Source organism: Prionailurus viverrinus, chromosome D2 (genome assembly GCF_022837055.1).
Source record: "Prionailurus viverrinus isolate Anna chromosome D2, UM_Priviv_1.0, whole genome shotgun sequence".
NCBI lineage: Eukaryota > Metazoa > Chordata > Mammalia > Carnivora > Felidae > Prionailurus > Prionailurus viverrinus.
Window position 1 is genome coordinate 72,922,051 of NC_062571.1, and position 18,074 is coordinate 72,940,124.

Genomic DNA, 18,074 nt, shown 5'->3' on the forward strand with positions numbered 1-18,074 from the left:
ATAAGATGTTGTGTAAGTATATATATGGAGCGAGAGAGTATTATGCTAAGGAAATAACTCAGAGAAAGACAAATACCATATGATTTCTCTCATGTGGAATTTAAGAAACAAAACAAATAATCCTAGGGGAAAAAAGAGACAGGCAAACCAAGAAACAGACTTTACTATGGAGAACAAACTGAGCGTTACCAGAGGGGAGGGGGGTGGGGGTGGGTGGGTTAAATAGGTGATGGGTATGAAGGAGGGCACTTGTGATGAGCACCGGCTGTTGTATGTAAGTACTGAATCAATAAATTGTACACCTGAAACTAATATTACACTGTATGTTAAGGAACTGGAATTTAAATAAAAACTTTAAAACAGAAAATAAAGTATTAAGAACAAGTTTTAAAGAAAGGGTGGCTAGTGTTGTCAATTGAGAAGTGAAAGTCAGTTAATAGAGAAAAGACCAGTTTATTTATTTCATTTTTAGAAAGCCACCTTGAGGAAAGTATTCTTTAGAATGTTGACTATTTTATAAACATTAATCATTATTAATAGTAACAACTTTATTAGTATATAAGGCAGATGTCAGATTACAAGGAGTTAAATAAGACTAGGTTATGAGGAAATTGACATAGAGGTGGCTACCTTGATCACATAATAAACTAGAGGAAATGACAGGGTCAATAAAATAGGGTAGTTGTTTTGTTTTGTTTTGTTTTGTTTTCAGGAGATATGGGACTTGCGCACTTGTGGAAATTAAAATTAAGATGAAACAGAGGGTATAAATATTAGGGACAAGATAATTACTAAGACCAAAAGGCACTTCAGTGGTTAAAAAGGTTAGGATCACAGGCTTTTTTCTCTTTTTCTTTTTTTATCCACTTTATTTGATACTGGATAACAGATTAGAGAGTGGAAATGGAAATACAACTCTTATGAGATTGTGTACAAGATCAGAGTTCCTTAACAGATGGGGAGGAGAGAGTCTGAGGCGTACATAGGTGGATTTGAATTTTGACTCTACCACTTATTTCCTTTGGGACTATAAGTAATTTATTTTGAACTTTCTGAGCATTGGGGTTTTCTTTTTAAAAATAGGAATCATATATTCCATCCAGAAGTGTTCTTATAAAACTAAATCCAAGCATCAATGTGATGTATTTAGCACAGTATCAGAAATGTGTTCAGCACTCAAAGGATAGGTGCTAGAATTGCCTTTGTTATCATCCTTGAAGAATATTCTAAGATCTTCTCTTCAAGTGAAACAGGGAGAAAAAAATATATTATGGAATTAACAAAAGTAGAAAATGTTAAGATTTACACAGTTTATGAGTGAATCAGTTGAAGAATACAAAGATTATCAATTAAGGATGAAGATAAGGTTTTTTGTAGTGACCTGTAACCAGTGAATTTGTAGTGGTCCAGGTCTACTCATCTCTGGGTGTTTTCACAGCATAATGTTCGATCACAGAGCAAAGGGAGAGAAAACAGTGCTACATGGTTGGAACCGATTAATCAGACTCACATAATTCTGTTATTTTGAGATTTGCCAGTCTCAAACCACTGTTAACAAAGTATCCCACATTTTCATAGCTTATGGCTGTATTGTACCTAATATGTATAAGCCATACGTATAAACACCGTGACTGAATTATTTCTTAGTGTAAACATTAGCATGGGCCGGAGTTTCTCAAGTTCAGCACTACTGACAACTTGGACTGGATAACTCCTTGCTGTTGGAGACAGTTCTGTGCATTGCAGGGTGTTTAGCAGTATTCAAATTCAAATCTCTGCTTGTCTGATGCCAAGTTGTACCCCTATCAATGTTGTGATTATCACATGTCTCTGGACATTGCCAGATTGCCCTAGGGGTAAACAGGGAGCAAAATTGTCTTCAATTGAAAACCACTGGAATATGCTCATATCTAAAATAGTTGCTAATACAGATACAGTGAATGAACCTGTTTGAAATGTAAATTTATAAAGTTGCCAGCTTTTATGACTCAATAGCAATTTTAAATTGATTTCTGTTGCTTCATAAGACTAACAGTTATAAATTTATACTCCTTCTGTCAGAAAAAATCTTAAAGATTGACTACACTGTATAACAAGGAATATAAATAATTACTGTATGCTTTGATTTTACTGGAGAGCATTTTAAACGTTGCTAATTTATCCACTTTTGCTTTATTTACCAACGTGGAGTGGTTAGTTCTATTTACTTTTAAATTCTCTGTGTATTCTTTTGTATTTCATTACATGTTTCTAATGTTTTAAGCAAAGTTATTTGTATTTTATTTTCCAGTTGTTTTTTATCCTTATTGCTGGTGGCTGCAGTGGTATGGAAGATCAAACAAACATGTTGGGCTTCTCGACGGAGAGAGGTACCAGTAATGTTACCTTATCTTTGGTTTAAAGATTTGAGTAAATGTGAATCACTGTGACTTAATTAGTATATGCCTCTTAAATACAGAGTTTCAAATCAGCTTTACTTATTAAGATTGAACAAATCAATCTACAATTTTTAAGCTTTACAGCAAACTTTACCACTCTCATTTTAAGTCAGTCTCTGTAGAAATAAACAGTTATTGTAAATAGTGTTAGAATTCATATTGAATATATATATATATATATATATATATATATATATATATAAATACTATTGATTAAGCAACTTGCAGTTTCTTTAAGTAGTCATAAAAACTGTTTACTTTTAGAAGGATCTCTGGTGCATTTTAAAAGAAAATTCTCAGTGATAAATATTTTTGGTTTTTATCTCCTATATATTTTTTTAAGGAATCAAATCTTTACTATTTCATGATTATCTCATAATTCTAGTATGTTTGAAGTGTACCTCAATTTGATACTTTCTGTGTCAGAATTAATCATATGTGTTCCCTGTAATCCTACAATCAATAAAAACAGTAATGCTCTTGCAGAACAACTAATGATACAAATATATTAGACAGTTTTTTTTAACTTTGTGTACATTAGTTGAAAGAAACAAAGAAATATAGTAATCTGAGGAGCATAAATGTGAAATAGGTTTATTGTTTTACACTTATATAATGAAAAAGCAAGTTTCTTTTTCTATTAGTGTTATAGTCTATTAGTATTAATATGGGTATGCTGTTGTTAGTTTTATTAGTGCTGTACTTGTTGCATTTGTCAGTATATTTTTATATGTATAATTTTGTGCAATAATATAATACAGTGGTATAATTGCTTACCATCTTTTCCCCACATACAAAATAATATATGTGAAGATTTGAAGCTAATCCAGAATATTCTAAGTTATATAATTAGTCAATGCCATGAATTCTTCTTAATTATTCCTTAGTTTTCAAACATCCATTAAAATTCAGAACCTAACTATAATATGTTTGCAAACTTGATAACCCTCTTCCCAGAAATAAATTCTACATCTGTTCATTTCTGTCTCTCTGATTTTCTGTAAATGGTCAAGGCAACATCAATGAGAACATACTTGGCATGACCCTATGATAAAAGTAATCCAGTTGAAAAGGATCTTTTTTTTAAATTTTATTTTTCTTTATTTTTAATTTTTTTAATGTGAAATTTATTGTCAAATTGGTTTCCATACAACACCCAGTGCTCATCCCAACAGGTGTCCTCCTCAATACCCATCACCCACCCTCCCCTCCTTCCCACCCCCCCATCAACCCTCAGTCAATATCTTTCAGAATATATATTACACATGGAAAGAACAAGGGAGAAATAGGAAGATTAGAGATCACTGGGCCAGTTCTCATCTGTCCTTCTTAATATTATCCTGTCCTCTTGATATTCCCTCAATATAATACCCCTTTTTCTAGAACTCATCTGGGTAGTGAGTCTTATAATAATAATTTAATTGCTGCCTCTACCAAGATACAAGATTCATCTTGTTGAGATGTCATGTGATGTTTACAATATCATATGTTGAAAGTATTGAGGTGTTTTCTCAAATTTAATTCTTATTAGATCCTTTAAATAGAGAATTCTAAATGTCATAGAAACCATTTACATGTTGATGCACAAAGTAAAGATATCATTTTGATGACTAACAGATCTGTTATTAGATAATAATTTTATATTATTAGAAGGTTGTCATTTTGGTCTTAGAGGCCCAAAGACTTTTAACTGCACTAGTTGTAACTACTATTCTAACCCCATTTATAGACTTTATTTGGATGAAGTTAAAAATGTATTTTTATTTGATCCTCTCTTTATTCAGTTTTAACTATTAAGTTAATTCTAATCGTCTCAAAAGGGAAAAACCCCAGTATGTTTCCTGTATGTGGATATGTTACTTTCTCTGAAACATTAAGATATCAACTGTTGTAAGCCTCAGAGGACTATGATTAATTAGTGCAATGACAATTTATTTGTAACAGTAAATGAAAATTATTTGAGGGAGTCTTTCTTCTGAATATTTCTGTGATATTGTTAGAAGAATTATACACTACTTGCCTTTCAAAATATTAGTAGTGGTTTAAAATGAAAATATCTTGGGGCACCTGGGTGGTTCAGTCAGTTGAGCATCCAACTTCGTCTCAGGTCATGATCTCATGGTTCGTGGGTTCAAGCCCCTTGTTGGGCTTTGCACTGACAGTTAAGAGCCTTCTTTGGATTCTCGGTCTCCCTCTCAATATGCCCCTCCCCTGGTCATGCTGTCTCCCCAAAATAAATGAACATTAAAAAAAAATAAAAAATAAAAATAAAACAAAATATCGTTGGATTATTTTAATATAGTTTAATGCAACCTGACGTTACTTTAAAAAAAAAACAATTTGAAGCTTTGGCTTCTCATAAACACATCTATACTGTTTTTGTGGTATAATTTCAATAACAGAAACTTATTATTAATGTAATGCTTTTTGAATAACACTCCTGACAATTCAGGGACTCTAAAACACACAAAAACACAACTACAAAGGACTTCATTTTAATTTATCTTTTCATTTAACAACTTGACATTCATTTCTATGATAACCTTATTAAGGATATGAACATTTTTATGTGGGTGGGTGCCATGTTAATGAAGAGAAACAATAAGTGGATATTGATCCGTGTCAATGTTATAATACAGTAGAAAGATGAGTTCGGTTTTTTATAGCTTATGCTTATTACAGAGGTATTGAAACATTTAGTTTCAATGGTACATTCAGTTTTAGATAAATATTCATTACATTATATAAATATTTATTGGGAACAAGTATATGTTAAATGGAGTCTCTTGAAATATTGCTATGCTTAATAATCTTCATTTTTAAAGTGAAATTTGAGTATTTAATAGGTATCATAAGGCAGAAACCTGTCAAAACATTATAATTACTCCTTGCATTGAAGATATTTAATCTTGGGGTGCCTGGGTGGCTCTGTCAGTTAAGCTTCCGACTTCAGCTCAGGTCATGATCTCGTAGTCTGTGAGTTCAAGCCCCGCGTCGGGCTCTGTGCTGACAGCTCAGAGCCTGGAGCCTGTTTCAGATTCTGTGTCTCCCTCTCCCTCTGACGCTCCCCCGTTCATGCTCTGTCTCTCTCCGTCTCAAAAATAAATAAACGTTAAAAAAATGTTAAAAAAAAGAGAAGATATTTAATCTTATATTTGATTAACATGAGTGAAAATATCTTGCATATCTTAATATTCGCAATAATTTTTTTTCAGTTGGAAACATTTTTTCCAACGTATTGTGAGTAGCTTAATTGTAGTTTGCCTCAGTTAAAGTCTAACTGTAAAATCCATAGAATAATAGATCCCATAGGCAAATGTAAAGTTAATTCTAATCAACTTCACATTACAGGTAGGTCTGTGTATTTGAGTGATATTTCCTGTATCAGCAACTTTTCCTTCTTTTTTAAAAAAAACTTTCCTTCTTTAATTCTCTTAAACTTATAGCTCTTTAAAAGTTTTAAAGATATATTGATATGGAGCTTTACCACATTATTTCCTTATCTTTCATAGTCAAATATGCTCTTCTAATGCTTAAAAATCAATAAAAAACGTTGCCTAGGATAAGACATTGTCCACTGAGTGACTGACCTTGTGTTCATGATGTACTACTTTCTTTCACATTTCATCATACTGCATAAAACCTAGATTTGAATTTAGCATTATAAACCTGAAATTTGAGTTAAAAATAAACTAAAACCCAGAAGTGGGATTCTAGTACCTCTGAGTAACAAACTGCTTTTCTAGAGGTAAATGCATTGTCTTTCCTTCAATATCTAATTGTTTTGGGGCACAAAAATAGAAGAAATAATAATATCATTAAGTTATACTTAACTGAGTTTATGTGGAGAGTAATGAGAAAATGTTATTTTGGGTGGGGAAATTAAAATTAATTGATTAGGTTATATATGTTACTTCTTACAGAATTTGTTAGTACTTTAAGAATCTGTATTTTAGGGGTGCCTGGGTGGCGCAGTCGGTTAAGCGTCCGACTTCAGCCAGGTCACGATCTGGCGGTCCGTGAGTTCGAGCCCCGCGTCCGGCTCTGGGCTGATGGCTCAGAGCCTGGAGCCTGTTTCCGATTCTGTGTCTCCCTCTCTCTCTGCCCCTCCCCCGTTCATGCTCTGTCTCTCTCTGTCCCAAAAATAAATAAACTTTGAAAAAAAAAAAAGAATCTGTATTTTATATAATGTTAGACATTTTAATATCTAGATAAAGATTCCATAAAACATATTCTTTTATCAAAAAAGCAAGGTTTTTTTTTTAAACATAAATCATGCACTCAAATAAATGTCTTTCTTTTCATTTAATGGCCTTGGCGTTAACTTATTTTTTCTCATCATTTTCTCTTTTTGAATTTCAAAATATAATGATTCCTGTGTTTTAATTTTTTCTACTTGATCATACAAGACTAGAAATTACAGATTTTCATCATGCCTATTTATATTGTCGTAGTTTAAAAATTAGCCTAAGTCTGCATCAAAATAACTTGAGTTGAGAAGTCAGATATGTATGGGAGCCTATGACTTGAAAGTTAACTGATTCATGCCCTGTATACCTGTTGCCAAAAGTCTTATTGTAGATATAGTGCTTTCATTTTCTTCAGTTCAGCAAAGATTATTAATCTCTTGCAATATTCCAGACAGATTGATAAATACTGCTGATATAAAGAAAAGGTCATAGACCCTATTTTTTAGGGAATTCATAGTTTTCAAATTTTCAGTAAGATACTCACACATATATGTACACAATCTCACAATTTCAGAGGAACACTTCACTTTGTTGTGGTGCCATCCATCGGGGGAGATATGGTTTATTAAACAGTTTTCTGGAAGTGGGATTAGTAATGGAACTAAGTGTAAACTGTTGCAGAACTGTACATAGAATTAATTTCTAAAAAAAAAGATAAAAAATTTTAGCATTGTACAATACATTTATTAATGCAATACAAAAATTGCCTAAAATTATCATTTTTGTTATATGTTATTATCTTTAATTTAGACTCAGTTATTTATGCAGATTAAGAAATGGCCAAGAATATTGAATTTCTGTCAATAAATTTTAATCTAATTCATCATAAAATCTTATACATCTAATATACATACTTGTATCTGTTTATATATGTCTCCAATGTATATGTATAGGTATGTGATTTTATACTGAAAAAAATTCATTGTTCTTCTAAAATTCAAATTTAACTGAACATTCTATGTTTTTATTTGCTCAATCTGGCAACCCTGTTTCCAGTATAAACAAACACTCACCCTGGAGCTGAGGGGTGGTTTTTTTTTTTTTTGAGGGGTGGGTTTAATGTCACAAAATTCACATGCACTGAGAGAGAGAGAGAGAGAGAAAGAAATAATTCTCCAAAGTTAAATGTTGATTTATTTTCAAAACAAGTGGGGGTTTTACTGGGCAAACAAAAATACATAATTTTTATTTTGGGTATTACCTTTCAAAATTAAAGGAAAAACTCTTGACTTGTTAAGATCTATTTGTTAGATCTATTTGTTAAATAGATTTATAGAAATATATTCTAAAAATATAAGCCTGCCTACTTTTTCAAATTATATTCATACAAAAATATTTATAGAGGGTTTTTTGTATATCAACAATTTCATGTCATTCAAAAAGCTTCTTGAAATAATTCTATTTTCTAATAATGGGATATTATGTAACTGAAAACTAAGAAGGAGGTAGATAGGTATGTGTTTAAAATCAAACCTCATTCCTTCATTCAACAAATATTTATTGAATCAACAACTCTTGTTCCAAACACATTTTTAGAGGAATATAGCAGTAAACAAACAAGAACTGTCACAGTTCTTGAAAAGCTACAGATTTTAAGAATATGCTATTCACTAGGAAATGCTAATATAGTTTTATAATGTTCCTATTTCAAATCACACACACACAAACACACACATGCATTGAGTTCATAGAGATTTTGAGAGAATTGCCAAGATTGTCTCCAGGTTGTGGGATTGGTATTTGGTAAAAAGAATGATTATGTTATTTCATAATTGTATGCAAACAAATATATAAATTTCAGGAAAGTAGATTTTGGAATTGGGCATTTAACATTCTAACATTTTGGAATTGGGCATTTAACAAAAATAGTATTTAATCCTCCCGTTACAAGATATGTATTATTTCCCCTTTAGCTGTATAAGGAATTTGAGGGGAGTTGGGTATTATTATCAAAGCTTATAACTAGTAAATGAAAGAGCTATGATTTTTAATCAAGTCTGTCAGATTCCAAACTCAAGCTCTCAGAGCCATGCAAAGAACTTTAAAGATAGCCTGAGTTTGAACAGGTTCGATTTACCATTGATAGTTATAATTGACCACTTATAATATAGCCTATGAATCTGTTTATTGTAGGAGGAATATGCTGTATTTCATCTATTATTATCTAATATGACACAATCAACCTTATTTAATGTACCAGTTAGAAGGAAAAAACAGTGACAATTAAACTACCACACAGTACTCTCTCACTGCATTTATTTTGTACTTATTGAAAGGGCTCTTATAGAATTACTTAGAGATTTTATTACATATCATTCACATATATACATTGAAAGGAAAGTAGAAGCAAAATAAATTGGTGAGGTATTACTAAAACTTGTTTACAGTCATGGTTCAATTTTGTTATATAAATCACTTTTTGATTCAGGTAAAAATGTTTTGTTTCATATAGTATCATTGACTGAATAATCAAGTTTGTGTCTGTGCCGGCAATGACATATATATCATAACTGCCATCTGGCCAGTAGTGATTATATGATTTCACTGGCTGTAAGACACATGTTTCAGAGATGCTTAGATGGGAAAACAAATGTGTCTTAGAATCAAAATGCGGTAGGGTCTGCTTTATAAGGTTTTTAGTACTAACTGAGTTAATGCATGCTAAGTGCTCAGCGTACTGCCTTTTTCCTTACCAGAACTCAACAAATGTTAGCTGTTATTGATATGTAATATAAATAATGATTAATGTTACATTATGCATTAATATTAGTAACAGCAACTCCTGTATATCTTGGATTCTTCTCCTCCTCCATGTACATACACTCTAACACAGTTGTTCTCAATTCAGTAGGGCCTTTAGAAACACCTGTTGATCTTAAGAAATTACATTTATATATCCTTGAGAGCCACTCCACTGTTTCACCCCCTCCAGACCTATAAATCAGAATTCTATAAAGCTCAGCTTTATGAGTCTATTTTTAAAGTGTACAATAGATTCTAATATGCACTATTGGCATTGTAACTCTACTTTGGCTTTTACTCTTAGAGAGATGGAAAACCTTTGAAGGGTTTTCAACAGAGAAGTTAAGTGATTTGAGTTTAAAAGATATGACTTGAAACTGATAATTCTGCTGTTGTGTTGAGACTAGACTATGATAAACAACTGTGGACATAGGGAAACTAGTAAAGAGGTTACTAGCCTACCTGATGAGAGATGATGATTGCTCAAATCAGGAGGTGGCAATGGAGCAAGAAGTGATCAGATTTTGGGTATGTTTTGAAGATAACATGATTGGCTAGATGGGGAGGTGTGAGGAAGAATTAAACCAATCATGACTTAAGAAGAATATAAACCAAGCATGACTAGAAGGCTTTCCCTGAACAACTGTAAATGTAAAATTGCCATCAATTGAAATGAAGTTGATGGAAAGTAAAATTGATTTGGGGAAAGGAATGCAGTTTTTACCTGTTAAGTTTGAGACCTTTATTGTTCATCCAATTAGATAAGTCAAGGAATCAGGAGTTGGCTCTGGCATGAGGAAAAGGTGTGAGCAGGAGAGATAAATTTGGGAGTTTCAGTACACCAATGGTACTTAAAGCCATGGGACCGGTGGTAACACCAAAAAAGGAGGATTAAGCCCTCAGGTATTCAAACTTAATGTTATAGATTGAATATGTCCCCTCCCAAATTCATATGTTGAGGTCCTAAACCCCAATGTTATGGTATTTGGAAGAGAGACCTTTTGGAGGCACTTGGACTTATGTGATATTGATACTCTCAGATAGAAATAGTGCCCATTATGAAGAAGAAAGAGAAAGCGTTCTTTCTCTATGACAATACACAAAGGATACTCATATGAGCACACAGCAAGATGGCAGTTGTCAGAAAGCCGGGAATATGGCCCTCCAACAACCACATCTGCCATCACCTTGATCTTGGGCTTCCTAGCCTCTATAACTGTAAGAAATAAATGTATCCTATTTGAGTCATTCAGTTTATGGTATTTTGTGGTAGCAGCATGAGCTAAGATACTCAAGAAATCAGAAGACAAAATCAGCAAAGAATACTGTGAAGTTGGAGAAAAACTAAGTGAATGTGAGCTCCAGGAAGCTGAGGAAACACTGCGTAAGAGAGAATAGAGTTTAATTTTATTCAGGCGAAGAAGTTTGAAATAAACTATGGAGCACTTCAACTCTAATGGCTTCCTTGAATAAAATGGAGACAGTGTTGGTAAGCAATGCAGATGAGTCTGATAGCCCCACCATAAATCTGCTAGAAGTTTACCAGAAAAGTCCAGTGATAGCGAAAGTTAAGAAGATCTCTCCTGGGGTTGTAAAAAATGTAAAACACTAGTTTCAAATATTATCCCTACAATGGACACAAAATTAATTGAATCAGTTTAGGGAGCAATTTAAACCTCAGAGCATTATCAAAAACAATAGAGTAATCAGTTGAGGCTAACAGCTGGGTGTGATAACCAAAGCAGGCAGGTGGCTTCATAGAAAGATCTCGCAAAGAGAGCCCTGATAAAAACCAGTCATCCCACATGACAGTGTATATCCCCAAAGCTGCACCCTCTGAAGAACATCATAGGCTACATTGCAGAGAAAATAGACTTCACTAAAATAGCCCACCAAGTCACTAAACAAATAGGCATATTAAAACAAAACTTATGTGGGGGAGGGAAGAGAATCACTACACAGAATTGTCACAGTTTATTACCTAAAATGTGTTTTTCAACACAAAATTATGGAACATTCAAAGAAAGGGGACTGTGGTGCATATACAGGACAAATAGCATGCAGCAGAACTTGCGAGAGGACCCAGCTGTCAGAAGTTACAGACCGAGACCTCAGAGCAGCTGTTGTAAATATGCCCAAAGAACTAAAGGAAACCATGATTAAAGAAGGACAGGAAGATAGGATAGAAATACCTCATAAAAACAGATAATATCAATAGATAGAAATTATAAAAAAGGAGAAGCTAATGGAAAATCAGAAATTGAGAAGTACAAAACCACAATAAAAAATTTACTCAAGAGGCTCAATAATAGATTTGAACTGGCAGAAGAAAGAATTCACGTGCTTGAAAATAGATCAATAGAGATTATGAAATAAGACCAGAGAAAAAAAAGAATGAAGGAAAATAAATAGCGCCTCAGAGAAATACAGAATACCAATAAGTGCAGCAAAATATGCATAATAAGAGGACCACAAGGCGAGAAGTAAGGAACAAAAAAATGTTTGAAGAAATACTGGCTGAAATTTAAAAATACTTAGAGATGAATGAAAATGAAAACACAGTACACCAAAATGTATATGATGTAGCTAAAGAGTGTTCAGTTGTAAATATATAGCTGTACATGACATTAGAAAGAAAAAAATTATCTTAAGTCAATAAGTTTTAAGTTAACCTTAAGTTTTAAGGTTTTATTGAAATTCCAGTTAGCCAACATACAGTGTAGCATTAGTTTCAGGTGTACAATATGGCTAACTCTATATTTAAGATTATCTGTTTCTTGGTTTGCCTTTCTCTCTTTTTCCCCCAGGCTCGTTTGTTTTGTTTCTTAAACTCCACATGTGAGTGAAATCATATGATATTTGTCTTTCTCTGACTGACTTATTCCATTTAGCCTGATACACTCTTTATCCTAACCTTCCACCTTAAGAAACTGGGAAAAGAAGAACAAATTAAATGTACAGGAAGCAGAAAAGGAAGGAAATAGTAAGGTTAGAGGACAAATTAGTGAAAGAGAGAACAGGAAAACAACAGAGAAAATCAATGAAAACAAGTTGGTTCTTTGACAAGATCAATAAATTGGCAAAATAGACTGATCAAGAATAAAAGAGAGAAGATTCAAATTACCAACATCAAGGATAAAAGAAGAGATATTATTACTGACCTTTCAGAAATAAAAGGAATTCTAAGGGTACATTACGAACATCTGTATCCCAACAAACTGAAGAATTTAGATGAAATGGAAAATCCCCAGAAGGCGTAAACTGTCACCACTGATTCAAGAAGAAATAGAAAGTCTGAATGGACATATAAAAAACAAAAATATCGCATAGAAAATTTTAGATTTCCCACTAGGTGTGTCAACAACCTCTCTGCAACATGCATATCTAGTGCCCAGTCGAGCTTTCTCATTTTGTTTGTTTGTTTCAAGTTTTTATTTAAATTCTATTTGGTTAACATATAGTTAGAGGAGTAGGATTTAGTGGTTCATCATTTACATCGATCTTGCTTTCTAATACAACTTTCAAATAAAAGGAACCAGGGCTATTTGGAGAACTGGCCGATTGTAGAACTGGAGCAGGAACTACATAAGCTGAGTTTTGTAATGCTACAATGTAACAGAGTCCTCAAACACATACACGTTTGTGCATGCACACACACACCACAATGACGGGCGTATGTCAAGGGGACACAGGAGCCACTAGAGACAGCTCCCGGTGACCAAAACTGGAACAATTTGAGCAATAAAATAAACCAAGTAGTATTGTACTATAACCCAAAGGATAAAATACATGTCAGTGGCTCCATACCAATATAAACAAGTAATTGAATAAATAAATAAATGGAAGGAGAATATTACTCAATTCTACTCCAGAGTATTCTACTCTAGAATACTACTCAAGTGTGAGCAGAACATAGTGACTTCTTGAGTCACAGCTGTACTAGAACATAACCTTAAATTGGCACTTGATACATACTATCATTATCTAGAAATTACCTGGCATTCTTGCCACATGGTACCTTGTATTCATTGTTTTCAGTTTTTTTGGTATCAGTATAATTGTAGTTTAATTTGGTTTATTATTCAGTGAAATGATTCATATACTTTAAATGTGATATTTAAGGTGAACTACCATTAGAGTATATTGAATGAACATGGTATTAGATTCATTTATGAATATCTAATATTGAAAATGTTGGTCATTTCAGCATATTATTCTGAGTCTGAATTCTGTTATATTATAACAGTTTTACTGTTATAATAGTATTACTGTTCTCATGGCCCCTATAAACTCATTTTTGTGTGGCCAGTTTGTTCCTGTTCCTTGAGTAGCTAGGGACAGGCTTGATTTTTTCCCCTCCTTTTCTAGACACACGTTTTCCATTTCCCAGGTAATTTGATATCATAAAATTCTATTCTAGTGGTGGAAGAGATTTTTAGAAGTCATTCTCCACCCTATTGGAAGTAAACATGGCAGACTGCTACCAAATTAAGCATCAATTTTGTTCCTTTTACTTGTTTGCATTATGTCTTAATATCTATTTTTAACATATGACATATCTGTGTTTCAGAATTTAAAATGTGTACCCCTGTTACCTAGACACTCATTTTTCTCCTCCTTAGAATCAATGTTAACAAGTTGTGTGTGTGTGTGTGTGTGTGTGTGTGTGTGTGTGTGTGTGTGTATTCTCTTGAAGTTATTTGATAACATACACCAGTAAATGTGAACATACATTTTTTTCCACATCACTTCCTCTAGTGGTAGCATATTATATACACCCTGTTTGGCAGATTTTAGCATAACTTTTAAAGTCTAATACGTTCTTATAATTCTTAATTAAATATTTCATATGTATAAATTCACTTTTATATGATACATCACATTTTGACTATTTTTAGATCTTTTTTCTGTTCTATTTACTTCCACAGTGCAGTCATACATTTAGAATATTCTTTCAAAGACATTTTTGTAAGAATTCCAGGATACAACTTTAGCTATGTAATTCTGAGAAATCTTTAAAAAATGTTTTTTAAATGTTTACTGATTTTTGGGAGCCCGAGAGACAGAGTGCATACAGGGGAGGGGCAGAGAGAGAAGGAGACACAGAATCTGAAGCACGCTCCAGGCTCTGAGCTGTCAGCACAGAGCCTGACGCGGGGCTCGAACCTATGAACCGTGAGATCATGACCTGGACTGAAGTTGGACGCTTAACCAACTGTGCCATTCAAGCGCCCCACGAAATAATTCTTAAAACTGCACTGCAGTGGAGTGCCTCTCAAAAACTCATGGCTCTTGTTGAAACTTACAATAGTCTTAGATGAAAAATTACTGAGTATTTTAGTAAGAATTTTAGGACACAGCAAGATAAATCGTAATCTTAGAGAGGTTTCATTCATATAGAATTTAAGCAACAAGTAAATAAATGAATAAAGAGTCAAATAAACTAGATTCTTAAGTATAGAGAACAAACTGGTGGTTATCAAAAGGGAGGGGGTTAGGGGATGGGTAAAATAGTTGAAGGGGATTATGAATTCACTTATGATAATGAGCAATGAGTAATGTATTGAATTGTTGAATCACTGTATTGTACACCTGAAGCTAATGTAACACTGTCTATGAATTATACTGGAATTAAAAAAATAAAAATAAATGCCAAGTTATTGTAAAAGAACATGAATTTCAGTAAAATGTGGGTTAGCAAGATCATACTTTGTCTATTTCTTTTAAAGTGCCTCACTAAAGATATTAACGTATTTCTTCTTAATACATCCTGAAATTCTGACATTGTGAACTCTAGTGAGGTTTATAACTAGAATAGTGTCTTTGACTTTCAAAAACCATACATGATTGTTTAAACAATTCTACATAAGGCCCATAGTTTCCTATTCAAAATGAGAGATATACACCATTCTCAGAAGCTGGTTGTATATTATATCATCAAATATAAAATCTTTATCTCAAATAGACAATTTATTTTTACTTCCAGAATTGTTATTTGCCTAACAGATGAACTAACATGAATTAAGCAGTAAATCAGTTTTGCTTCCTTTAGATAATTAGTAATTTGCATATAACCTTTGGCTATTCTTTTAGAGTATTGATACAAGTTACATAAAATTGTTTTCTATATAGAAAATGCTTTGAAATGCAAAATCTAATTAAAATGTACCATTATTTTAGGGTAGTTGTGTTCTAAATGATACCATTGAGTCTACTATTTGAGGAGTCTGAATGGAACTTATAAGGAAGCTAAATTATAACCTTTATGGATTACTATAGATTATTTTATCAATCAGTTGAAACAAGCAAAAAATATCAAAGTATTTAGAGCATTGCATTTGTAAATATATATGCTATATTTAGAAATAATGCTATTTTTTGGCCATAATAGCCTAGTTCATGTCAAGGTATAACATTAAAAAATAAGGTCATAAAATACACTAAGGTAAGTAGATAAGGCTGATTGTGCAGGAATCCTGCTTAGGGACTCTAACATAGACCCTTGGAGGCTTCCTCAGAAGTGAGGGCCTCAATGCATTATTAACCAATTAATTCACACTAGTTCCTGACTCCAATTACTGGCAGCTGAAATCCAGTTTTGGAGAAGACACGGTAAATCGTGTACTTGCCTGTCAGCTAGGTTGTGCAAAATGTATTTGCCCAGAACACCTTATTTGCTTAACATATATTGCTTAGCAACTACCCAGTATTGGGTTGTCTTCCATTTACAGCTGAAAAATTTGGGATTCCTGGGTGCCTTAGTTTGTTAAGTGTCTGAGGACAGCTCAGGTCATGATCCCATAGCTCCTGAGTTCTGGCCCCACATCGGGCTCTGTGTTGACAGCTCAGAGACTGGAGCCTGCTTTAGATTCTGTGTCTCTCTCTGTCTTTCTGCCCCTCCCCCACTTGTGCTCTGTCTCTCTCTCAAAAATAAATAAATATTAAAAAGATTTTTTTTTAACTGAAAAGTTCATAGGTTTTTAACATTGAGTGTAGAATCTTGTGGTGGCTAGAAACTTATGTGGGTGGATGATGATTGTTTAGAATATTAATATCTTGGATCATAGCTTTATAATCTTAATATTTCACAAATTAGAGTTAATGCTTTTTTTGAAGACTGCTACCTTGTTTTTTCTTTAGTATTTATGGTAAAGTAGATTACTGTGTTTTAATACATCTTTTAGATGTATTGGGGTAATATTTTTCCAGATGAAAACATCTCATTTTGTTTTAGAGATTAATTCATAATTAGGATTTGTCTAATTAAATTTGTTTTCCATTTAATTTTGATGGATCTATTTTATAAAGAAAAATATATAGTAATTGAAAGTGTATATCAGATGAATCAGACAGGGATGGCTTGCATGCCAATAACCTATTAAAACATCAAAAATTTTTAAGATTCATTTCACTTTGATGTCACTGTTGATAGTTTTCACCTATTTTTAATTTAAAAGTATAATCATATACCGATTCAAATTCTATGTTAAGGTGTAACTTTAGATCAGTGTAAGAACATAGTTTTTCCTTATTTTGTTAAGACTTACTCATTTTTTACATCCCCTAATTAGCAATTTACCTGCTCATTAGTGAATAACTAGAAGGTATTTTAATAACAGTAAGTTTAATTAGTGCGGTGAAACCAAATAAATTCTCTAGAAAGTTCTTGCAAGGAGAATAATGCATACATAATAAATAACAACCACAATGTCTGTGATTCCTTTTGTTTAACCTTTATGAAACCTTTACAGTCTTGCTACCTGACGAGTGAAATATTTGGTGGCCAGCTTCAGTACTATCATCCTTTATCTAGTTGTTACTCTACTTAATATGCCTCATTATTGTGCCTAGAATTACTTTTTATTTTTCCTAAGATAAATGTTTGATTTCAAATGAAGGTGACTTTGATGCTCAAAGCTGGCAGTTAATGATAACAGTGGAATAACTTTTTATGTGTGTGGTACATAGACTCACGTCTGGCAGAGGTTATTGTCATACATAGTAAGTGGCCGGCATATTTTTTGCAGGCTATTAAATCTTGGTGATATGTGTTATTTCAGCTAGAGGAAAAAGAATATTATGCTAAGTCCTTCTTGATATTGAAGTTTACAAGAAATAGAACAAATTCTAATTAGCTTCACCTTTTTTTTTTCAATGCCGAAAATTTAATAATGAATGTGAACTTAACAATCCGAGTACAGGAGCATTGAGCAAAATAAACCATATCTGTTCAATATATGATATCCAGTTACTAAAGTCATGTTCTAGCTTTTATTGTATTAAAGATTTTAAATTCTAGAAATATCACTTTATGGTCAATACTAACTGAAAATATTATTACCAAAGTGACATTGATCATATCTACAAGGACTGGATATTACCCTAAATTTCCTGGCCAGAATTTAGATCTTAAATATAAAGGCCTCAGCAAGTTCTGAATATTTGGCCCAAACTCAGATTGTATCTTAGCAAGAATATGATGTGGTAGGAAAAAAGCAAATGTAGACTCTTCTGAAGAATATTTTTAAATTGATTTTACTGTGCAAGTTTTTAATTAAATCTAATTTTTAGAGAAGTAATACAGTCACATAGTTCAAAAATAGAACAAAATAGACTTCTGGGGAAGATGGCAGAGTAGGAGGAC

At 32.8% G+C, this 18,074-nt stretch overlaps 1 protein-coding gene across 2 annotated transcripts in view; it reads left to right on the forward strand.

Moving 5' to 3' along the window:
• Nucleotides 1–18,074, forward strand: part of ATRNL1 (attractin like 1) — a 778,070-nt gene that overhangs the window by 374,164 nt on the left and 385,832 nt on the right. For both annotated transcript variants that reach the window (XR_007145488.1, XM_047826276.1), the window contains exon 26: nt 2,291–2,369. Coding sequence is in view for 1 of the 2 variants with exons in the window: in XM_047826276.1 (XP_047682232.1) it covers nt 2,291–2,369 (79 nt within the window). In the remaining variant the exon portion in view is untranslated. The remainder of the gene's footprint in view (nt 1–2,290; nt 2,370–18,074) is intronic.